We start from the raw sequence: 25322 nt of genomic DNA on the forward strand, positions 1-25322 counted from the left end.
TATTAAATTGTACTAATTTTAATGCCTGGAGTATGGTATAATGTATGCTGTAATTAAGTAGTGTTAGCATATTTTAGTAGTAGTCACTGCCTGTCCCCTAATTTGACCTTAGATTTCCTGATACAGCATCTGAATGGCTTATTTGTATATTTGATGTCCAGGTTATTGATCGGGTACCGGTGACGAGGCCCCAAATCAGGCTGCTGGAGCTGTCTATTTTGGGCACATGAATAAAAGAGGAAAGGATCTACTATAGCAAAAGAGATCTTCAGCTGCATCAGCTCTTGGTTACCTGGGCACAAGCTGGGTCCCAGGCGAGTCCTGAGAGTCCCGCCACCCTGCAAGGAGCAGATATACCTGCGAAAACCAGAGGTAGGGCAGCTCCCTTCGAAGCTGCAATACCCAAATCTCAGGCAGTGCTGGGCCTGCAGTGCCACGGCTGCTCAAGGTGGTGTTTTTTTCATGGCTGAATACTCTGCTATCTAGTTCTCAGAAATGCAAGACTGGGTTGTGTAGTGATTTTCAAAATGAAGAGCTCCCGGTCATGCTGGAGGGAGTGATGAAGTGTTATGGTTTTCCCATATCCAGCCTGCCAGGCTGATTTCTTGGCCAGGGCTGTTAATTCTTTGCTCGCTCTTTGCCCATGAGAAGTCCAGAGGTGCAATTCAGTTAGTTCTACCATAATCCACGGAGCAGGGAAGAAGAATGGCTGCTATAGCCTTGTACAGTCTTTCGGTGACAAAGCAGAACTTAGCTTTTCGGAACAGTGGTGAAATTAAATAAATGAATAAGGAGTGAAGATAGAACCACACTTCCTGACAAAATTCCTCACCTGCAGCAGGATGTCATCTGTATTTCAAAATGCCCCTTAACCATGGCACGGAGACTGCTTAGGCACCCGCTGGTGTCTGGCATACCAAACTATCAGAGTGATGGTCTTGAGGGCTGAAAAACTGAACACCTCTTTGAACAGCATTTTGATCTGAGCTCAATCGTATCATTTGTATCTACAGTGTGATACAAAGTAGTGTCTCAGAATTTTCCCATTTTCTCCATGGCCACAACCTTCCTAAGTAAAACCTTTGCACAGAAAAAGCCACGTGGCCCTTTCTCCTCTGCTCTTTTCTTGCATGATACCAGCAGAAGATGCAAGTCCTAGTTGCAGGCAGTCTCAGTTTGCTGAAGAAATCCGCCTTATCAGGTGTCTGAATGTGTCAGGATGTTCTGCCCACCATTTCTGTTCAATTTTCAGATAAATCAAAAATATTTGAACAAGTCTGAAGGACTAAAGATTATGTGGATTTTAATATATGGATTTTCCCTTGATATGTTGCAGGAACTGTGGTACATTAAGGCCTCTAATTAACTGCAAAGCAGCAGCAGGGAAATGGGGGGGAGGGAAGGTAATGTCTGTTATGTTTCCATAGATCAAGTTTTTACTGAGATAGATGGAATTTATTATTAAAAATTATTAATTCAATTTCACACTTGCTACATTTTCATATTTTAATGAAAGCATTTGTAACTTCAAGAAAAAATATGGGTATGTGAGTGTACTAGACTGAATTAGCTGCAATTTCTGATTTAAGAATCTTAAAAAGTTTAAAAGGAACCTATGCTGGAGAGGAAAGGATATAGTCCCATGCTAAGCATTTTACCTTTGAAAACAAAAATTCTTTTGGTGCAGTTTAATCTCATCCTCTCATGAGCAAATCCACAAAAATTAGGGCAGTGAAATTATAGATTTCATAGGGGGTTTGTTTTTGGTTACTTAAAATATACCAGCTTGGATGTGCCACTGCTCTGAGGAATTTAGCTGAGTCAAATCTGTGCTCTGATTCATTCTCTCGGGCAGTGGGATTACGGCTCTCAAACCTCCCAGCTGAGGCCCTGAAACAACTTCACAGACAACGGGCCGGTCCCTGCTCGCCACGCTCCTTTGGCCAGGCTCTCTGCGGGGAAAGTGTGGCTTGCCTCCCTGATTGCTTCTTATTATTTTTATTTTGGACATTCTGTACAGGGATAAACGAGGAGACAGAGCAGCCGCGTGTGCTGTCGGAGGCGTCCTGGTGATTCCTGGCACCGTCACGAGTTGAACATGGCTCTGCTGAGTCCAGGTTCTCCTTCCTCATTACCACGGCACTGCCTTTCCCCTGCTTTTTCAGAAACTGTTCTCCAAACCCTCAGTTTTCCCTCTCCCTCCTTCTCAAAAAGGTGCTAATTCCCTAACCAGGGTTCTCCCGCTCTCCTCTTCCAGCAGACGCAAGCACGCCTGGTTACATCTATAACCCAGCTGTTGGCCTTACCGATGTGCTGACTAATAATCAAATCTAAATCTGTTAAAGCACAAAGCTTTACATGTTAATTTTCTTGGTGTATAAAGAGATTGTTTTGATTTACTCTGCTGACAGCGGTCCCCAAGTGTTTATATGGTTAAGGTTTATCAGCATCTCCTTTTCTTCGATACTAAACCTCCCACTTAAATTGGACACCTTTTCCAAATGATTTTAGGACCCAACCTTCACATCCTTGGGTGTGTAAGCCCTCCAAAGCAAATCCCTCCATCCGACCGGTTCAGCTCTGACGTGGCTGACGCGGGTCCCATCCTGAGCAAAGTCCGTCACAGCTGTCACTCCCAGCGCCGTGGCTGCACAGCTGCTTTCCGAGCAGGGCGCCTGCAGCAGATCCACCTGGCATGCCGAAAGGGCGACGTTCGGGGGCCCCAGTAATTGGCTATCTAAAATGAACACGAACACCAAGTCTGACAAGAGTTATCCAAACAGTTGCCCGTACCCTGTTTAGCATCCAACACAAATGGTTCACATTCCAGGACACACATACCTTGAAACCAGATGGGGTTTGCATGAAGACAGTTGTGACTGACTCAATCTGGCATCCCTCTGCACATCTCACTGTGCCTCTTTATTTATTTTTTTTTTTCCTCCCACTGCAGTAGACAGTTTACTAAAACTCAGTGGTGCTTTTCTTTCCACAGGTGCTAATATTTCTGGAATGACAGTCTTATCTTTATGGGTCCATGCCCAGGGAATGAAGACGAGTAGTTCTCGTGACAAAGAAAGAGATGAGTCTGTGTTTCTGGAAAACGTTTATCTTTCCCTAGCTTTATTACAAGGAAGTATCTGCTGGGAGTTATTCAATTTAAAATAAACAGAATTTTTGATTTGGAAAGGGAGGGTTCTCCAGTCAGTTTTTAGTGAACTTTGGATCCACGACAAGAAGGCAAAAGCAGCAGATTTGCGTTTGTCTTTTTGGCTTAGCTAGGTTATGGTGCTTTACTTTCCAGTCTGTAAAATTATGATAGTTTTATTTCTGTCTTTCACAGAGGCATTGTGAGGATAAATTCACTAAAAGAATTTGGAAAAGTAATAAGCTATGGCGGTACTGGCTATGTAAGTATCTGTGATAGGTAGGGAAGTGATGGATAGTGACAAAATCAATATGGCAATGGCAACCCAAGTCATTTATGCAGCTCCGCCTCTGCACATCAGATCTTTCCTAAAGGGACCTCTTCTAGCAGCAAGACTGGTAGCGTCCACTTCTCTTGAGTCCTGACCCTTAATGTTGAGGTCTCAGGTAAAGGACAAACCTGGATTTTTAGTTCCATAGATGTGTTTTTGATTTACAAAACCTGAATTATGACAGCATTTGGTTCTGAGCCATCTGGTCTGCATTTTACATAGTGTGTATCTGCTCCTCAAGAAGTCACCCAACCCTTCACGAATCCTTTGGTGGGTAAAAAATGAAGTCATGGCCCTACTAAAGCCAGTCCGAATCTCGCTGCTGATTTCAGGACCGCCAGTGTTTGTGACTAGTATTTAGTCTTCTGTTTCGGAACATTAATTATCAGCTGATAAGAACAAAGTTCTAGAAATGGTGGCAATGCAATTAATATGATATGAAAATCACTTATTTTCATATCATTTTTCCCATTTGTGGAATTGCTTAATAATTTATAGGAGATGGCACTCAAGTGTTTTAAGATGGTATTTCTAATACGGTCAAACAATCAATGTTTTACTCCTTATGGAAAAGACTTATAAAATACGATTTAAATTAACCCTGTAGAGTTCTATAGGAACTGAACTAAAAACCCAGAAATATTAATAGCATATTATCTCTCCTATCAAAGCCTTAAAGGTTGCCTCACATCTTATAGAAAAGTCCTGGCTCATTTTCAAGGTTCTTGATTCAATTAAATTGAAGGTTTCCGTGAGGAATTGTTATTGCCATTACAGCCCCATGAGCTGTGCTCACAACCCAGAACAAAAGTTTAAAATCAAACAAAATCATCTTGTCAAAATAGTAATGATAAACTTAACAGAAGCCGAACTCCAGTGGCTCTGCTGTGCCTTGGCATTCATTATGATATTGTCTGAACTTAGAGAGATATTTCTGTGCTTGTAATTAGCTTTCTTATCACTTATTCCCTACATAATTAGCACAACAGTGTTGTTATATGGATTCAGTCAGACAAGGAGCTTGTCAGTTAATTTATTTGGCATAAACGAATCTCAGCTAAAATTGTTTTTATTTTCAATTTATAGCACTGTGGCTGACACTATGTTTTTCAGAAGCCCACAGTGTTCTTTCAGATAAACTAATGGACCCTAAAGACAATAAAGGCACAAAACAAATATGTGGTTATGCAAACACCCAGCAGCAGATACTCAACCTTAAGTGTATAGAGATATCCCAATTGATCATAAACAGCCCAAGTGTCATCCAAGGAAACAGCCTCAGGATGGAGCAATCAAGAGCTAGAGCTGGTTATTAGTTTAAGCTGCAGAAATGAGTTGATTAAAACTAACGGAAATTTTCCACCTCAGTGACAACTTCCTTTAAAGATTAGTTAATTGGTTGAGTTGTGCCTCCATCCTGGGACCTCTGGGCACCAACACATCAAGCCCATTGACAGCATGAAAAGAAAGCTGCTTCTGCAAGTCTCGCCTCCCCTCTTTCTTCCAGTCAAATACGCGTTGTGGGACCGCAGAAGACCCTGGCAAGGAGTCAGCCTCAGTCCAATCTGTCAAACTCGGCCTCCCCCACTTGAGAACTCCTGGACCATGCATTCATTGTCAGTGAGATTCTGAAAGGTTTGGTCGATGTCTAAGAAAATGTGAGTTAAAAAAATGACTTTGACAGTTTATGTGACTAATTTGCATTTGATCCTCATAAACGGTGGGTGTCTAAGTTGCTTGGAGTCCGTGGGGACGTCCCACCACACACCAGCCTGCGCTCTTAGCTACCTCAATATCTAAGAAAATCTGTTCCCAGGAGCTCAGTGGATGTTTGCCTGATGGACCAGCAAAGGCTCTAAGCCAAGAGCAATATGTAGAACAGAGCAGCACTGAGCCATGGAGAAATGCAAAGTACTCCATGTACGAGAGCCAACACAGCTGCTGGAACCATAAGGTGCTGTTCAGTTTAAGATCACTGTGTTATGATACCATTTGAATTATTTTTTTCTTCTGTCTATGTACTTGGCTGATGATGGGGAGAGAAAGGAGAGGGATTTAGAAAGGGAGAAATATCAGGAACTATCTGGGTTTTGCCAACATTTTTTTGAGCTGGCTTTTTGTGGATAGGGAAACTGTGGCTGTAATCCTATCTCTAAACTTCTTTTTCATTGAGTCACCTATGGGAAGAGAAATAACTGCCTTGCTAGAAAAAGGATTGGGTGTTTTATTTAAGGCAAATGGAAAGTAAATATATATATATATATGCCCCTCTTGGTTAGGCATGATATTCCACCAGATTAACCTGAGGAAAGCATTTACTGATTAAAAGGGCAAGAATTTTCTAAGGGACTTCGTCATTGTTTTCAAGTAAAAAAAAAAAAAACAAACACCAAACTTTAGAAAGACAATAATATATAAGCACAAGAATGTTTTTCTTCCCCTTTATTAAGTTAGACAAAACCTGTAAGCCAGCAAAAAAAAGAAGAAAAAAGGCTTCAGTACACATTTACTGAATAATAAATCTGCAGGTGAACTTCTTATTGATAATTAATGAAATTATTCTACCTAAGACCATTACTGCTAGAAAAACTTAAAATGGAATTTTATGCTCCTGGAATTTCAAATAAGTTCTTCTACTGATAGTTATTTTGCCCCTAAATCTCAATGGACTACCATTCAGGTTATTGCTAGTCAGATTTTTTTTCCCTCAAAAATATGTGTGATATTATCATCTATTTTATTTTGCAAACAAATATATGGCCTACTTTGTTGATTTTATGGTTTCTTCCCATTGTTGTTATTTACATCTTATCATTTCTATTAGAATTCATTGTAACATAAACACAGGAAAAAGTAATCACTTTGATTCAATGCCGATTTGTAAAACTCTTACCCAAATCCTCAGTACTTAGCTGCAAAGTAATTTTACAGGAATGATCATGCCCAGGACAGGCAATGGGTACAGTGCTCAGAATGGTCAAAACATGCTCTTTGCCATCCTCTGCAATTTGTAGTGATTCTGGTAAAAACTAGAAATAAGAAAATAATTTTTAGATCATTTTGACAGCTTAATTAGGCAATACTGATATTTATGAATCTTTGAGTGTTTTTAATCAATTAAGAAAAGATATAATTGCTTGTAAAATAATAATAATCTTCGTAATAGTCATCTTCATAATAATAATAATCTTCCTAATAATGGTCTTCAACTTTATAAGGGGAAATTGTTGTTAAAACACTTCAACATTCTTGGCAATTAAGAAAATGTTTGCAGTTGTCATATATATAGCGCCTAATTGCTTCTCATCTCCTAATCTCAAAACAAGTTTTTATTAAGCATGATACCATAGAATTTACTCATTTTTACTGTCCCTGGTTGAAAGGAGCTCCCGTTCCATTGCACTAGGAGACATACCATGGCCTGAAGTAGGTCATTACCTCATGGTCATGGACTCTATGTTGGTACCCTGCCCCAGGTGCAAAGCGAGTGCAATTTTTGCCTGATTCCTCTTCCCTGCTATGGTGGGAAGAAGGATTTCTCTGTACATAATGTATTACAGCTTCAGTGGTTCGTGCGCCGGGGAGACAGCTCGGGTTGTGCCATTTCTGTCTGTCTGTTCTCCCAGGGCAAGAGCAGAAACAGCACTCGGGGCTAGTCAGAAATGGGAATTTCCATTCCCTGGGAAATTCTGACATGTCCACAAAGCCCAAAACTGTTCCTCAAACAGCACACAGAATGGGCTGCCAGAGTTTTCAAACACCATTCGTGGAGGCATGAAGCTTAGATACTCTGAAGATCTCAAAATCTCCTGGACTGCCAGACTGACAGTCTAATCCTTGAGTGGGATTAGACCTGGTTTTTGCACTCAGCGTGAATTTATCTTCAGCAATTTGGTTTTTGTAGCACTTGACCATAAGATGATGGATAAAAATTCGTTTTTGTCTTCACTCTGTTCTGGTTTGGTTACAATGAAATTCTGCATCCTTGTAGGTGTGTCTTCCCATTATACATAACCACCAGAATACTTTGGGGTATATTTACTAGAAGATGTATTTTTTCCACATTCTTTATGGTGCATTAGTGTCAACACCTGCACACGGTGTTGATGGGTGCTTTAGGGCCTTTTACAAACAGACTGAAAGCCATTTTCTCAAAGTGAACATAAAAGCAGCACTGGTTATGATGATCAGGGCTTATGTTTCTGTGTCTTGCTTTTCAGAGCATGTCAGATAATGTATAAATATTCTCTAGGGATATGCCAAGTCAGTAAATCAGGGCCATTGGCATTACCTTAATCCCAGCATAGAAACCTTTGCTCTCTTCAGTCAATGACTGCTGCTCAGGAGTGTCCCTCATAAAAGCGGTGACAGTGCAAAAGACCTGTAATAGATAACCAGCATATGCTATAGCTTTTCTTGAAGAAAATTCATATAATTATTCATATAATTATTCCTGTTGATCACAGTTGTTAAGCTTTTTTTCTACTGTTGAAACATATTTCAGGGGTTTACTCTTTAAAAATATTTATGCCTAAATCTTGAGATTTGGAAGATTTTTTGATGCATTTAATAAGCAAGAAACATGGCTTCTGTCTTAATTAATAACACTGAATGCTTACAATGTGTTTTCTTCTGTAGTTTTTCAAACACCTCAGTTAGTGATATTAACTCATTTTAATTAGGGAGAATTTCATTGTTCATAGATGTTACTGTCAGGATTAGGACATTAGCCCTTGGGATCCAAGACTTCAGTCTGTCCACTGGATCAGATATCCTCGCTCTATACCGTGTTTGTAAGCAGGATTTTTTTAATTTAAATTAGTTTGACAGTCATCCAGTCTCAGAAACTGTGTCAGCAATATAAGAAGCTCCTTTTTTTTTTTTTCTTATTGCATTATAAAAGATGATGCAGATGTGCCTACAGGGTTTATATTAAAAAAAAAATTAAAAAAACCTCCACCAGACACAATGTACAAGGCCATTTAAGTTTTATTCCTAGCACAGTCACGCAACCTTTATCTCTGCTGAAACCGCACACCATCTGCCATCTTAATGTTTCATTGGTTTCAGAAAACCCAAACTGCTAACATAATTTCTAGGATCGTAAGATTAAACTACAGAAATTTTCCTTAAAGCAAACGACAATAGGCTCTGAATTCAGTAGTTCTGAATTATTTTTTTTTGGCCTATTCTTGGAAATGAAGTAACAGATTGTGTCATACTAAATCAATTCCAAATAGTCAGATGGCATATTTATAGCTAATGCCTTTTTTAAGCCTCGAGTAACCCATGAGGAAGAATTGGACCAACCTAATTTATTTTCTATTGTCATAAACTCCTTTGGATGGATTTTCCATCACCACCCACTGGCCGTGCTGCTCTCGCGAGCTCTCACCTGCCAGCTCAGGCACGACCCTCATGACCAGTATCAGCAAAACAAGATCAAAACCAGAATATTCCCCTATTCATATGGACAGGTGGGCATAGGTTACATACCACTCCAGAATATTTCTTTTGCCACCCTAAAAACCCTCTTCATTACCATCAAGTCATGATTTTCATCCAAACTGAAGAATCCTCTTTCTTAACTCATTTGCAGACAACAAAAATGCTCCACTGGCAATACAGAGTCATTTGTATGGCTATGGGAAAAATTAAGTGTTTTCTATGCTCTTCAGGTGGATTATTTCCAGTCCAGCTCAGACCCGGTTTATGTGCCTTTTAGGTCATTTTTGCCTTCATAAATATTCTTTTGCTGACAGCTCCAGCCAGTTTGGCTCAGAGAAAGTGGTGTTACTTTTCTGTTACCTAGATGGAAGCCTTGAGGGTGTACTGGGGAAGGTGGGAGACATGGACCTCACAGAGGAACTTTACAGTTAAAATTCCTCAGATACTTCATAGTTAGCTGGTTTGCTTCCAAAGGAGAACAAGTCGTCTCCTCAAGGTAATAAGCCCCTGTTATCATTAGATATTTATTATCTCCAAGCATTCCCTAAAGGCTCGTGTTCAGCTTACAGAGTTTGCAGAACAGTTCTTCTGCTGGGAAGGCAGAAGGCGAGTGTTGATCTTCCTCCTGCTGCTTCTCCTACAGCTGCCACAGGGAGAGTCTGCAAAATCAGGATCTGACAAGGCGGCGACAACAGAGTTCAGATAACATATATTCCCTCTATTAAAATAATACTGATCCCCTTGCAGAGCTTATTGAGCAAACTGAATGCACCTGCATTGCAGATACTATATTTAAACTTGGCGGGCTGTTTGCACTTTTGGCTTCACTGCTTTTTACTTAAAACATTCACACAGAGACTTCCCTCTCAACATGACATGTGGAGCGTTCCTGCCAAGCAAGGAGCTGTAAGGAGAAGCAGCAGGGTTGCACATGAGGATGCCTGGCACCAACGGAGGCACAACCTGGTGATCTTCCCCAAAGCGACATCCTGGGAAATGTCAGAACCCAGCCTCATTCCCTGCAAGCATTGTATTTTCTCACATATATATATTTTAGAGGTACATTTTATTGATAAAGCACTGTGGTGGGTTGACCCTGGCTGGACAAGCTGCTCTATCTCTCCCCTCCTCAGCTGGACAGGGGAGAGAAAAACATAACAAAAGGCTCATGGATCGAGATAAGGACAGGGAGAGATCACTCAACCAATTACCATCACAGGCAAAACAGACTCGACTTTGGCAAAAAATTAATTTAATTTATTACCAATCAAATCAGAGTAGGATAATGAGAAATAAAACCAAATGTTAAAACAATACCTGCCCCCCATCCCTCTCTTCTTCCCAGGCTCAACTCCACTCCAAATTTTCTCCACCTCCTCCCCTCCCAGCAGCGCAGGGGGACAGGGAATGGGGGTTGGGGTCAGTTCATCACACCTTGTCTCTGCCGCTCCTTCCTCCTCAGGGGCAGGACTCCTCACTCTTCCCCTGCTCCACTGTGGGGTCCCTCCCACGGGCTGTAGTTCCTCACAAACTGCTCCACCATGGGATCCCTTCCCTGGGCTGCAGTCCTTCAGGCACAGACTGCTCCAACGTTGGTCCCCCGCAGGGTCACAAGTCCTGCCAGAAAACCTGCTCCAGCCTGGGCTCCTCTCTCCATGGGGTCCCAGCCTCCTTCGGGCATCCCCCTGCTCCAGTGTGGGGTCCTCCCTGGGCTGCAGGTGGAGATCTGCTCCCCCGTGGACCTCCCTGGGCTGCAGAGGGACAGCCTGCCCCACCATGGTCTTCCCCTCGGACTGCAGGGGAATCTCTGCTCCGGCGCCTGGAGCACCTCCTCCCCTCCTTCTGCACTGACCTGGGGGTCTGCAGGGCTGGTTCTCTCACATATTCTCACTCCTCTCTTGGAAGCACTAGCACAGTTTTCTTTTTCCCCCTTCTTAAATGTTCTCCCAGAGGCACTACCACTGTTGCTGATGGGCTCGGCCTTGGCCAGCAGCAGGTCCGTCTTGGAGCCGGCTGGCAGTCAGACATAGGAGAAGCTTCTAGCAGCTTCTCACAGAAGCCACACCTGTAGCCACCCTGCTACAAACACCTTGCCATGCAGACCCAATACAAGCACCGAACACTAAAATAAAAAACTACTCTGTAAAAATACACTGAGATATTCTTCGACTATCAGTCCATTCCAGTTCTATCTTCAGCACTTTTGGTGATTACCACAAACTTTGCAAATTCAAAGTGTACGGACAGCCATCATGAGTTACATTTTATTTCTGTCTTTTATATAATTCCTCCCCTTGTAGTGCCTTTACCTTTTTAGGTGCATACTTCACTTCACAATCAGCAGATATGTTCATCGGCTACTGAGCTACAGGTTGACAGTTTGTCACATAATTATTATGATAGTCACTCTGAGGAGGGTTTTTTCCTGCCTTCAGCTAAATACTAGCTCTTTTTCTCCAGTTCAATAATCAAATTTTTCTTTCTCTTCTTCCCCACCCGCCCCATCTCAGGATGCAGCCTTTTTAAAGCAAAGAGATAAAAGCACCACTGACAGCAGTATGCTGATGGCCATGACAGGTTAGGCAGTATTTTTCCACAAACTCATTGGATCTGTTAAAAAAATCAAATTATATTTTTTCATTACCCCTTTTAAAGGGACAGAGATGTAAGGGTGCCCTCAGACAGGATGACTGGATTGCTTCTGGGTGTGGGCTGCTCCCTTTCCCCCAGGGACTGGCAGATCTTCCCATAGGGCAGAAAATTACTTCTAGGCACAAAATTCAGATTGAAAAAGTCCTATGCCCTGGGGATAGGATGCTCCCTCGGGAAGGGCAGGATATGCATGCAGCTCATCGCTGGGAGGACCAGCTACCCATTTCCCATCTCTCCAGCAAGCACTTGAGCTGTATTGTAGTGCCAGACGCCCCACAGTGGCAACAGCAATGGTTTAAAGTTGAAATATTTACCTTTACTAGTAGTGATCTTTCAAGGACTACACACAGCCAGGTACATCTCAGTAGGAGCTGCAGGTCTGGATTAAAAAGTAGGTGGAGGCACTTTCCTGACTCAGACATCCGATCCCCTGGGAGGTGTGGGAATTCAGCGATGCCACGCCAGTCAGTAATTTATGTTGCCCACCTGTGGGAAGCTCCCTTCTCAACAGAAGGTACCGTTTAGGGATACCTCCTTCTTCCCATTCACTGGGCAGGGAAGTCTGCGTGCTGCTTGTAAGGTGCAGGTGCCTAAGCCGTGGGTGATTAACTCTATTAACTCCAGGATTGGATCTACCCTCCCAGCTACATCACCCGTGTCAAAAGGCTGGCTGGGGCTGCAAGGGTAAGAGTCACTCAGCCACACTCATGGCCTGCAGGTGAAGGGTTGGGCAGAGAATCAATCATGCCAGGTGAAAGGGTGTCTCACGATGGCTATCAAGACCTCCGAGCTGCTGTTGTCTGCTCTATTAAACGCTAATGGGCCGGGGTTAGAAAAGCCTCGAGGAGTCGCTCTGCTGGGAGCTGGGGAGCGTGTACATGTGGGAGTGAGCTGTGGTTTACAGCCTAGATGAAAAGAGCAAAGGATGAGCAGAGCTGAAGGATGGCATTTCTAGGGAAGCCGGAGGAAAAAAAAAAGAAAATGGTTCTCATTAGCTCGAAGAAATGATCTGGCTGTAGGTATTTGCAGAAAGGGGTAGGAACAAAGTCTCTGGAAAGGCCTTCCAGAAGGGTTAGCAGGAAGGGGCAAGTAGGGAGAATCCGACTTCGAGTTAATTAATAAACTAGACCCTAAAGCTTTTGAACACAAATTGCTCCCTGTGATGGGCTCTCGGCTGCAGAAGGGAGGGAGCTGGTGCAGCGGCGTGACCCGACACCGCGGGAAGTCCAGCTCTAGTCACTTTGCTACTCACTATCTATAAAGAAGGCAGCTCTTTCTAGTTGCCAAATGGCCAAACAGTGTGTGGAGGCTGACTGTAGGTCATTCATCTGCTAAGGAAAGAAATTTTTCCAGGGCAGTAGTAAGGTGTCTTATCAGCTGCAGAGTTTGGTTCATCATCTCTTTGACCTTTTCTGCTTTAAAATCTCTGTTCAAGTCCACCCAGAGCTCTGTTTCTGTGGGCATGCTCCTCATTTTCTACCTGAAGTTTGAGAAAGACATTGTAAACTCGGGCGTAACCTACAAATAGGCAGGTCTTCCTATTTCTGTTGTTTTGTCGAGTCCAGTGGTTGAGATGGGATTAGTATTTAAGCAGGGGGAAATTTCACTCCCCTTGTGAGTGAAAATTAGTTATTTTATATATTGAGGCACTAATTTACAGTCTTTTTTACTGGGGTGTATTATTCTGCTCTTGCAGAGTGCCATGCAAAGCAACCACTTCCAGCGCACAGCTCAGAAAGCCTGGTTTTGCTTAAACATTTTTATTTTACAATGCGCATCATAGTTTATGTACGGTGAAAAATGCTCCTCGCTGTATGAACTTTTTGATTGCTGTGCTGAGCAAAATCTGCACGGTTTTCTTCTAAACACCTTTCTTAGCATAACTCATTACTCACAGTGTGCCACTATAATTTATAGATGGCTGTGCCTTGAGGGATGAAATGACCTCTGTCACTATCGCATAAATAAGGCTTAGGAATGCCAGGATTTTCATATCAGATGCAGTAGGCTTCTTTCAGTGTTTATATAGAAATAGCGGCATTTTATAGATTTATTTAAGGCCGCAATAGTTTTGCGAACATTATGCTGCCAACATTACTGTCTGAAATAACAAAATTGGAGCCCAAAGATGGGGGAGAAAAGCACACATGATGGCTATTAAAAAATAACTGGCTGTTTAGTCAATACAAGTTCAGAAATGTTGGCTGGTAAATCTCAACTCTTCTCTAAGGTTTGACTGTGTATTAAAATATATCAATAGATATTCTATTATGTGACTAACCTATTACCTGGAGACTTTTTGACAGATAAAAAATAGCGTAGATATCAATCACCTAAAAGGTGATTAAAAAAAAAAAATCTTCTCACTTGGCTGTAGCTTTTTTATCAAGAAACGAACAAAGATGCTGATTTCAGGCTATGAAAGCACTGAGACCAAATTCAGGCTATGTGCAGGTAGATGAAGAGTAGGTTAAAAAAAAGCAAGCAGTTTTCAAAACGCTGCAAATTCTGCGTCCTGGGGGACAAATTCAGCTCTGAATGCCACCCATGCACCCTGGCAGTGTGCAGCCATGGGGATGCTACCACCGGGCTGTGGATGGCAAAGGGGAAAGAGAACTGGAGAGTGTTCTCAATTCATTGTCTCCTCTCTAATATGGCTTTTGTCAGTGGGGATCTGACCTCCCTTTAAAGCTGCTTGAGGAAAAAGCCTTCCACCTGCATCTTTCATGGGCAGGTGGAAGTTACAAATGGCCTCTGTGTGGCAGAGTTTGGTCCCCAGGGTTTGACTCTCCCTTTAGTGGTGTCACCTTTCCTTTGCGGTAGCCATAGAATCAGAGAATGGTTTGGGTTGGCAGGGACCTTAAAGATCGTCTAGTTCCAACCCCCCTGCCCTGGGCAGGGACACCTTCCACTAGACCAGGTTGCTCAAAGCCCCATCCAACCTGGCCTGGAACACTGCTAGGGGTGGGGCAGCCACAGCCTCTCTGGGCAACCTGTTCCAGTGTCTCACCACCCTCACAGTGAAGAACTTCCTCACATCTAATCTAAATCTACCCTCTTTCAGTTTAAAGCCATTACCCCTTGTCCTATCACTACCTGCCCTTGTAAAGAGTCCCTCTCCAGCTTTCCTGTAGGCCCCCTTTAGGTACTAGAAGGCTGCTATAAGGTCTCCCTTGAGCCTTCTCTTCTCCAGGCTGAACAACCCCAACTCTCTCAGCCTGTCTTCATAGGAGAGGTGTTCCAGCCCTCTGATCATCTTTGTGGCCTCCTCTGGACTCGCTCCAACAGATCCATGTCTTTCTTATATTGGGGGCCCCAGAGCTGAACGCAGTACTCCAGGTGGGGTCTCAAGAGAGCAGAGTAGAGCGGCAGAATCAACTCCCTCGACCTGCTGGTCACGCTTCTTTGGATGCAGCGCAGGATACGGTTGGCTTTCTGAGCTGCAAGCACACATTGCCGGGTCATGTTGAGCTTCTTGTCAACCAACACCCCCAAGTCCTTCTCCTCAGGGCTGCTCTCAATCCACTCATCGCCCAGCCTGTATCTGTGCTTGGGATTGCCCCAACCCACGTGAAGGACCTTGCACTTGGCCTTGTTGAACTTCATGAGGTTCGCACGGGTCCACCTCTCCAGCCTGTCAAGGTCCCTCAGGATGGCATCCCTTCCCTCCAGCGTGTCAACCACACCACACAGCTTGGTGTCGTCGGCAAACTGGCTGAGGGTGCACTCAATCCCACTGTCTGTGCTGCTGACAAAGATGTTAAACATTGCCGGTCCCAATACTGACCCCTGAGGAACACCACTCGTCACTGGTCTCCACCGCTTACTAAGTTGCTTCAGGTTTACACCACTGGAGGTGAAAGGAGAGTCTGCCCCTTTGTGACTTATTAGACACCCAGAGTGGGATGGCAAACACAGTGAAATGCTTTTTTTAATCATTATTATGTAAAACTGAATTATCAGTTACAGCTGAGGCTTCATTGCTTGGTTTTCACCAGTGATGATTTATGGATAATTATAATTAGTCAAATAGGCCATGAAGACCTTTAAAAAAAATCTAGCAAGGAAGAGAACATTTTAGTCTCACTAAACCCACTAAATTAAACATGTAGTTTCAGCAGAGGACAAAGAAGGGCTTACTGAAAACTTAATATAATAAAAATGGTCTTATAAAGATTTGGTGATGCTACTAGTTAACAGAACTATATTTTGTCTGAATCTCTTAGGATTGTTAAAACTAGATTTGAAGTGATTGCAAGTGAAATTATTTTGATGAAAATATCTCTTCGTAACACAAACTTGTCTTAAACTGGCAGAATTTTCTGCCTCATGTTGTAAAGTAAGTGAGGGCAGCATCAGTCAGATTCTGAACTCAGGAGGCATAATTACAAGGAGAAATGAGAAAAAACTATCTAGATTGTGCTACTGTTATAAATGACTCATCCTTTCAAGAACTGGAAAAGCTTGTTCACATTTCTTAAACATCTTAAATATCTCAAAGAAGAGCTGCAAAACGCCAAGACTATTTCCAACCTACTTTTAACACAAGGCCATTATCCCTGTTTATTTTTTCAGTTTGTTGTAGCATCACTAATAGCTCTCTGTCTATAAAAGTTATGAACCTAATTTAAAGTTAAAAGTCTTGTTTCTGTACCATGAAAGGCCATGAATTCATACACAAGTCAATTTTTTCCACATCTTGTATTGGCTTCTGTTTTGTTGTTGTTGTTGAAACTAGATCTGTGTTGCTATGTAAGCCATCAAATATACTTCTTAAAGATTGTTTTGTAATGAACTCTATCTTTCAGTATGCTATTGAACCAAGAATTTGGAATCAGAGAGGCAGAACACCATGAAAAAGACCATAAAATAAAGCTCCCTCTATTTTAAAATGTACCATCCTTCTTTTCTGTGAAAAGATGTTATTGTGTCTCTGGTCCATGAGTATAAAAATTACTGAGTGCATATAGCTGAGCCTGCCTCTACTGCAAATTCTTGCTGCTGAAAGATACAAAAAATATTAAGCAAAAATTGGCTCAGGCACATGTACCTGCTACTCATACCAACTTCATGGCATTCAAGCAGCAATGTAAGTGCAAATATTCAAGTTGCCTTTAGAAAATAGTAAAATGGATAGCTTCTGTGAACTCACAGCAATTTAAAGAAACGTTACAGATCCTGAATCTGGTAAACGCTATTTAATAATTTTGTGGCGAAACAGTTTTCTGCAGTAGTTGTAAGTACAGTGAGCGAGGAGCAGCACTAATAAAAACGCAACAAAGGTTTAAGAAAAGGATTTGATCCCCCCGAGCGTTTGACCTTTTTTGCTGAAGGAGGGGTGACATTACCGTGTCTCCCAATCTGAGATTGACGCCGTTCATCTCTACGTAGGAAAACGACTGCAGGGTGGTGTCGCGTTGAACCTGCTCTTTCTTGCCAGGGGTGGACAGGCGCGACCAGACCACCACGTACCGCAGCAGCGGCTTTGACGGGGGGCGGCTGAAAGTGCACTTCAGGTGGACGCGACCTTCCACAAGCTCGGGAGTTATCACCGGTTGCAAAGCCAGGCTTGTGAGTTTGTCTGGAAGAAGGAAACAAAAGAGGGATGTAGCACAAAATGTTATTTTAATCTCACAGTTGTTCACTCAGCAAGAAGATTTCAATATAACTAAACATGGGAGAAATGCTACATTTTATATTCTTGTGATTTGATTATTAACTATGCAAGCAAGAAAATGTATTTCATACCACGTGCAAAAATTGCTAATTGTATACTGACTACCCATTGTTGTTTTAATAGTTGACCTGGTTTTTTTGTGTTTGGTTTTGTGGTTTTTTTTTATTTTGCAGTAAGAAAAATGTTATTGAAATGAAACAGATTAATACAAATTAATTACTCTGGCAAAGGCCATCAGCTTTGCATTCCCCTGAAGCACAGCCTTTTGATCCAAGTTTTGCAATAAGTACAGAAGAGATATGAGAAATCATTATGTTGCAGAGGTAAACTGACTCTCAGAGAGCACCCAGCCCATATTGCCATGCTGTGAAGATCCTTTCCAGGCTGTTCTGAGACATACCTAGGCTGAGTCTGCTCAATATAATCTCCCTCTGCCCAGAATAGTGCCATTGCTCTAAAAATACAGCCTGCTTTCTATAGGCTTCAACAATTAATGAAGCTTGAAACTTTTCTTCCTGTTAAACTCACCTAGAAAGTAGAAACAAAAAGATGTATAATACTGTAGGGTGATGTTCTTTCATCTCTAGAGACTCAGACTCAAATGGAACATGAAGCTGGTTCAGATGCTTTGAAAGGATGAATTAAGTAACTTTTTTGGAGTAGTGTAAAAAATATTATGGAAGCCCAAGAGAGTAAGGTATGAGGCTGTTATAGCAGAATGAAGAACCAATATGTTAACATCTGTCCAGGGCAAATAACAAGAGGCAAGAAAAAGAAACAAGTTACTTAAAAAATGAATAAGGGCCAGTTGTTTATATCCCTTTCTCTTTTGTTTCTAAGGGAAGCTGCCTCAAACTGTGGCTCACATCATGACTTTCTGCAGGAAATTATTCCAGAAGGACAAAGTTAGGTGATCAGCTCATGGGAAGATGTGAGCAGAATTGCAAGCACATACGCCGCTTTTCCCAGCCGTGTCCTTCCTGCCAAGCTATGAAGCTTTAAATTCATTTTGTTTTGCAGCTCAGAAGTGCCAACCGATGTCCTGTTTGTGAGCCTCCAGCGGACGGGGCTGGGGGATTGACCCCGGCAAGAAGCCGTGACGATGCCAGCTGGACCCGGCTCTGGGGCTGCGGAGAGGCTCCTGTGGTGCAATGTTCACAGCTGAATTTAAGACAGGGAGTTAACAACCCCAGTTCAAAACTTCAGCTTTGGATGTTTTCCATCCAGTACTCGATACTGCAAAAACATCCTAAAGACAAGAAGTTAAAGACTCGGGAGAGCTGGACCTCACTGAAATGCCTAGGAAAAAGGTGAAAGTTTTGACGGCAGTGGTAAGAAAAAGGCAGAAAGTCATTGGTTTGGGATAGATGGAGAGGGACAAACCTTTTATGAAAAACGCAGGCAGATTTACATTGCTAAACAAGTGTGGATCAACAGAAAGGACAAAACTAATCACCCAAAAGGTATTGGTAAAAAAATTCTTCAAGCAAGGGTGCTGGAAATCTTATAGTTTAAAAAAAACCCCAAACTTAAACTGGAAAATGGCTGTATTCAGCTAAAAAGTCATTTCTGAGACAGAATCGTGGAAATTAAAGAGCAGTTTCATTTATTTTAATGGATATTTTTTATTTCAAATAGTGAATTAATCTCACTTTCTTTGAGCCTTTTTTTTCTCCCTCTTCTTCATGTGGGAATGTTAAAATATTGATAAAGATAAGAAAATAGATATCTCTCTCTTTAAAATTTATTTAAGCTTGAATTTTGCCTGATTGAAAGGTGATAACCCTAGTTTCTTGGTGTGTCATGTCTCTGTCCAAAAATGCTGAAAGGAAAGTATAAAAGTATTTTTTTCCTTTTGAGAAAGAACTGTCTTTTCTGACTAAATCTATATGCACCTGAACATGCTCTGAAGTTCAGAAGGTTCAACTGAGTGAGCAATTGCTTTCTGCTATTCCTTTGTTTCCTAGCTACTGAACAGAGGTTAGATCTCTTGTAGTAGGCTGAAAATTATTTCTGACGAGAGTAATTATATAAATGTCATGAAAAAGATGTTATCTGTTGGGTTTTTTTTTTTCTTTCTGGAGTTTCAGAATTATCTTTTGGGGGGGAATACTGGATTATTGAAGATAAGTACAGACCTTAGATACAGTGTCATGGGTACAGTGCCTCAATAAAACCGAGATGCCTCTACTCACTACGTGTGCAGCTTCAAGCCAAAGTGGAGCCAAAGACAGTAGGAAAGGTTACATGTGAACTGTAACCAAGCAAAGAATACTTCAGTAATACACACCAGATTACATTTTGCACTGGTAATAATAGCTATTCTTCAGGAACGCCTTAGACTGCTGCTGATTTATTTTCTACGCAGTCTGCATCTTGCTGGGAGCGATGCTTGACTTGCAAGGTCACCGAGATGTGCATTGCAATACCAGGACCTTTGAACACAGAGCCAGAGAAGCATATGCGACCTTATTGATAAATACTTCACTGATCCTCACCTTCCGCGCAGTAGCCCATGCATCCTTGAGTAGGCTGCAGGAGGTACACAAAGAATTCCCCGCAGTTCCTGACAGCGACGGGTATCCGAAACAAGCAGCAGTCCTTGGTGCCCCCGAAGAAGACCTGCCAGGTAGCACAGGCCGTGAGTCGCTTGCTCTCACCAGGAACTGGCAGGGATTCGGACTTCAGCGACAGCCACACCGGAGCTTGCGTCCCACATTTATTCATCTGAAGATGCACACAAAAGAAACCGTTTGCAGGTGAAAGGGGTAAGACTCCGTGGAGAATCACTAAAACCCAAGAATTTGACTGTGGTGAACTTGGAGGGTCAGTGAAAAAGCTGTGTAGGTGGGGATGAAAATGTCTTGCTCGGTTTAGAGAGGTGACTTTACACAGATAAAATTCTCAAAGAACACAATAACTGGATTCCAAAGTATTTTCCTCTATTTTCAGTTGGTTTGTATGAAAGAGATGAAAGCATGTAAACAGGCTAGATCCCTTCTCTGGGAAGCACGCTTTGGGGCATGCCAGCTGGCCATTCCCATCCGTGCTCCGTCTGTGGCGGAAGAAAGCAAAGAATAACGGAGCACGAGGGGTAAGACCATACTGAAGCAGGACACCGCTACGCTCAGAACATCACACACCAGCACCTTCCTCCAAAACAGCTGCAGCTTCAGCTGCCGTTGTCCTGACAGCTCCTGCCTTACCCCTCCAGCACATCCCGGACACATCTCTGGGGCCTGAGCCTCTCCCTCGTTCCTGAAGGGAAACACATCTGGAGGATGTAAGAAGCACATGTGCAGGGTATACATGATTTGATCACATTTTCTGGGGTTTTTGACCTTCAGGCTTCTATCTATTAACAGATTTCCTGAATACCCTGAACACAGGAAATCCCAAAGTAGAAGGGGTTGGCCCTAAATGGTTTAGACTGCGGCATTTGGAGTCATGGCTGGGAGAGGCTGCACCAGATTTACCTTTCCCAACTGACAGACGGATGTTCAGGCATCTCGGATCTGAATTGCCCTCTGTACCTGCCTGGCTCTTCCCACTGACTAGAGGGACATGATTATCCAAAGCTGCCTTTAAGTACCTCAGTGAGGAGATTAGGTATAATTGGAGCCTAATAAAATATACACAGCCAATTACAATGGTAACTTGTTATTCTGCACTGTTACCTACCATTTGCCAATATGCAAAGCATACAGATATTTGAGCTAAAGTTTGAAAATTATTACCAAATACTGAAAATAATTTACTCCCAGATATCAGTCATGTTCCACAGAGCGTGACTGCTGCCGTTGCTTTGCATTTCTTCAGCCAGCGATAGTGAACTACCTCTAATAGTCCGACTCCGGGGACACGCTTCCTCCTGGTGTGAACATTTGGCTATAGATCACATTGAAAAAGAAAAACTCACTATTTTTTCCCATTGGCCTGGGTTTGCTGCTTCACTTTTTAAGATCAAAAGTTGTTTGTGACAGCAGGGGAAGCGGTGAAAGTCAAAGGATAAATTTATTAAGTCACGCGCCAGTGCCCTCCTGTAGTTTGAATTTTACCTGGGAGCTATACAAGCCAGAAAGCGGGGACGGGGAAGCGGGGGCTGCACACCCAGAAGAAGAAGGTATTTGAAGAAATTAAAGCATATGGCATGACACAGTCTGATTTCCTTTTGGAGCTAGTTATTGTCAGGCTTCTGAAAACAAGAGACACCATTAAAATTGTCCAAAGTCTTTTTTATCCCCCAGAAATGTGCCAGCAGCCGAGCAGAGGGGCTGACCCTGCCCTCCCATTCAAGTGCCAGTGTTCCCAGTGTCCCTGCAGAAGGCACTGGAGGTCATCCAGTGCAGCAGGTCGCCGGGGAGAAACAGCGTGCCGGCGTTGCGTTAGCAAAGGAGAGGAGGGGATCAGCATAAAAATGCTTTTACGTGGAACTTTAGACACATCCCTTCCCTTCCTTTATTTAAAAGCCACGTTGTGTGTAACTTTTTAAGAGGTTTGTTCTGCTTATTTATCTACAGCTTTAAGGGACACCGGTGCTTTCTGTGCTGGGAAAAATGCAGATGTTGGGAATTTGTTCTATCCTGGTGAAATTCTGACCTAGAGAATGAGATCTGATGTGAAGTAACATGTTTCCAAAGCATGTTTATAAGCATACACCTGTAATTACACAGAAGACTGGAGCAAACATCATCCAGAGAAGTACTGTACGCGAAGGAAGAAGGACAGGCACGGAGAGAAGGACAGCAACTGGAGCTCAGCGGTCACTGCTTCATACGAATTTTATCTTCTTGCTGAGATACTTGCACCTTGAATTTCCTTTTACTCCAGGTAACTGCTGACATCAGTGCCTCTGCATGCGGGAGTAAAGGTTGCTGGACTGAATCATTATTTTTCAAATGCCGTTGAAATGCAGGTATTTGTGAGTGTACCTCGCAGGTGTTTTGAACCCCACAAGCTGGGAAGAATTAGAGTAGGGGGGCACAGAGCAGAAGAGATGAATGAGCGCTGGAGCTCCACGGGTGTGTGTGAGCTCACAGAAAGCCCTGAAGGAAAATATTTTGGAAAGGAGACACAGCGCAGCCTACCCATCCCTCCTGGGGTGCTCTCCTGAGGACCTGACCCCACGGCTGGCACTGGCGCTCGCTGCCCAACAAGGAGGAAGAGGAGGAGGAGGAGGGATGCCGGAACCTCTCATGCCATGGGAAGCATTCCCCCAATGCTGCTAACAGCCGCTGCAAAGAGCTGTTGTCGCCTTTTAATGACATTTGGCTGCTGAATGGTGACCTTCATCGCTTCGAGGTGACTTGATCTCCTGCAAATACCTGTGGCTCAAGGAACATTTGCACCCATGGCTGAACAAACTGAAAAAATACTCCAACGATTTTCTGTAGAAGACCTTTTGCTGCTCAAAATAAGCTGTTGCATCCATTTGCTCCTGCCTTTGCCAGCGTAACTGGCCCCGACATGTCAGCACTGCTCCATTTGGGAGTGCGGCCGCTGGGCTGCCTCTGGCCAGGCACGCACGGTGCCTCAGTTTCCCCAGCTGCTGCCTGAGCTTGGGCAAATCACTTACTCTTTGTGTACCTCACTTCCTTATCTCTAAACTAGACGTAGAGGTGGCTGAGATGGTAATAGCACTTCCCTGCCTTGCAGCAGTGCTGAAAAGATAAATTCATTAATGAGACACCCATCTATCTGCTGTGCTGTTGGCCATAGAGATAAATAGACAGACACAAGTGCATTCTGGCTGCGAAAAAAAGCCAAAAAGCGGTCCATGTGTAAAAGTGGGTCTGTATCCCCTGTTATCACATAGAGGAAAAAAACCACTGCTGAAATAAGAGGATGGTGACTTTCTCCCTCTTTGTATTTATCCTTGCCACAAGTCTGTGAGCCATTTCAGTGCTCGAGAAAGTATGGATTAGCATCACTGATGTCAGCCGCCAGCATTGTGTGCAGGCTTTCTGATAACACCCCGCTGTGATCTGCAGCACCCCGGATTTGTTCTGGCAAATCTTGTGCTGAAACCGTTTGAGCAAAATAGTTTATTATGTAATGTGCACAAATTACAAGCAGTAATGAACCCTTTTGACTGATTTTGCACCCAGGAAAAGTCAGACTGTGAGAAAGCAAGTTATTGTAACAAACTATGATACAGTATTACAGGCTGGCCAAGGAAGAATTTGAGTATAAATCAAATATTTCTGTTTTCCTGGCAGCTTTATGACATACGTGCATTTATTTTCGGCTTTGAGCTACATGTTGTCCATCTCAGTCAGGCGAGTTGCCCCATGCTAGCTGAAAGGATTTGCTGCGTGAGGCCTCTGTGAATTAGAAAGCAGACCTGGGAAGGCAAGGGCAAATGTATATTCATGTATTCAACCAGCATTACAGATAAGAACAGAAAAAAAAAACAAAGAAAAAATATTTTAAAAAAAAAGTCTAGGAGAAGAGACTTCAAAAAGCCAAAATTTTCAAGTCCCAGCTGTAGCATAATTAGCATTAAATTTTGTAGCAGTCATTTGGGAGAGTAAACAGAAAATGGAATACAGAGGTAGTAAACAATTGGCATTTAAGATATAGCATTTACCTGCAATAACTACAGTCATGGCTGCTCTATGAATAGCACGAAGCTGTGGGAATCTCACACCATAATTCAGCAGCATTTCCAAACTGAAGAAGAGGAATTATACATCTGCTTCCCCAGAAGAGCAAACTCTGCCAGTCTGTCACAGGCAGGAGCTCGTCTGCTGGGAAGCCGGTGGTGGGGATCAGACCCTGGCTTTGCTGGGGTTCTCCAGGCCATCTACGTAATTTAGACTGCACAGGAGCACTATTGCTGTGGCATGCAAAATATCCGTGCTTCCCACTCGAAATGGAAGCTACACAAACAGGAAGAAAAATAAGCTACAATGCCAGCAGCACTGGAAAATACATGTGTGCCTACAGTCTGTCCATTTATCTCTGAGTACATTGGTAGGTCTGATGAGAAATAGTCTCTCTCCCTACAGATCCTGTCTCCCTTACGCGTCTTTACGCAATGTCCTGGATGGTGAGCTGCAGTGGACGTCTCATTAACACTCCACGGAAGAGATCACAAGCATTTGGTTGTTTCAGTTGACATGTTTACTTGGACTTGCAACTGATCATTGTCATGGGAAGTTAGTGAAGTAAACTATATTGTTGTAAATGACCTAAATTTAGGTCATTCAGTGCATCTGAATCAGCTATCCAGTGACACAGCTTGCACAAACGAGAACTTATCTAACGCAAAAAGGAGTTTTTAGGTTGTTTCCAGGCTTCTTTAGTGCTCAGTATCCTTTCATACTTTATCCAATTACAATTAAGTGGTGTTTTTAATCTTCAAAGCATTTTATAAACCTTACCTAATTAATCTTCGCAACACCTCTATGTGGCAGGTAAGCATTCATTAAGTATTTTTGATTCGTAATTAGGCACCAGCTAATCTTTTAAATAATTCAGTTCAGAAAACCTAAATGAAAAAAAAATTAAATTTGATCCCCCTTTGCCAAAACAATGGGACAAACCATTCTTGTTTAATCCAATGATGTCTCCTTCCATTTAGTTGGGGTTTGGAGAATCAACTCATTTGATTGATTGAACACTCTAAGGTTCTTTATAATTGCACAAAGAAATCAAGCTTGATTGTTCTTGTCACTTGGGTATTGCACTGAAATTATGCTGTTAAAAATAAGTAGCACCATATGTGAGCAATGCATTGTTTTAGTTAGATGGAGATGGAAGGTTTTTTGGTATACTGTTGGTTGGCAGTTAAAGCATTGTGATTTTGCATCTGTTATCCACTCAAAACTTTACTTTGTCTTAGTTTTTTGAATTTCTTTGTAGTAAGTTAAAGTAAATAAGATTTTTTTATTTCAATCTGGGGCTGAACTCCACAGAAATCAGTTTACATCAGGAATATCTGTAGTAGCAATTAAACCACTGCCTGTCTTGTTTTCTTTCAAGTACATGCTTCTGAACAATAGAGGCTGTAATTGTAATTTCTACAGAAGGCTTTTTGTATGCCTGAAAAACAAATAAGAAAA

At 42.5% G+C, this 25322-nt stretch overlaps 1 protein-coding gene across 1 annotated transcript in view; it reads right to left on the minus strand.

Moving 5' to 3' along the window:
* LOC104836563 (von Willebrand factor D and EGF domain-containing protein-like) overlaps positions 1-25322 on the minus strand; it is a 76917-nt gene that overhangs the window by 45815 nt on the left and 5780 nt on the right. Inside the window, exons 3-8 of the mRNA XM_010575227.1 lie at positions 19755-19983; positions 18292-18417; positions 16928-17160; positions 7771-7860; positions 6373-6508; positions 2520-2737 (exon numbers count right to left, since the gene is read on the minus strand). Of these exons, the coding sequence (XP_010573529.1) occupies positions 2520-2737; positions 6373-6508; positions 7771-7860; positions 16928-17160; positions 18292-18417; positions 19755-19983 (1032 nt within the window). The remainder of the gene's footprint in view (positions 1-2519; positions 2738-6372; positions 6509-7770; positions 7861-16927; positions 17161-18291; positions 18418-19754; positions 19984-25322) is intronic.

The sequence above is a fragment of the Haliaeetus leucocephalus genome, unplaced genomic scaffold, assembly GCF_000737465.1.
Source record: "Haliaeetus leucocephalus isolate CR32 unplaced genomic scaffold, Haliaeetus_leucocephalus-4.0 Scaffold451, whole genome shotgun sequence".
Lineage (NCBI taxonomy): Eukaryota > Metazoa > Chordata > Aves > Accipitriformes > Accipitridae > Haliaeetus > Haliaeetus leucocephalus.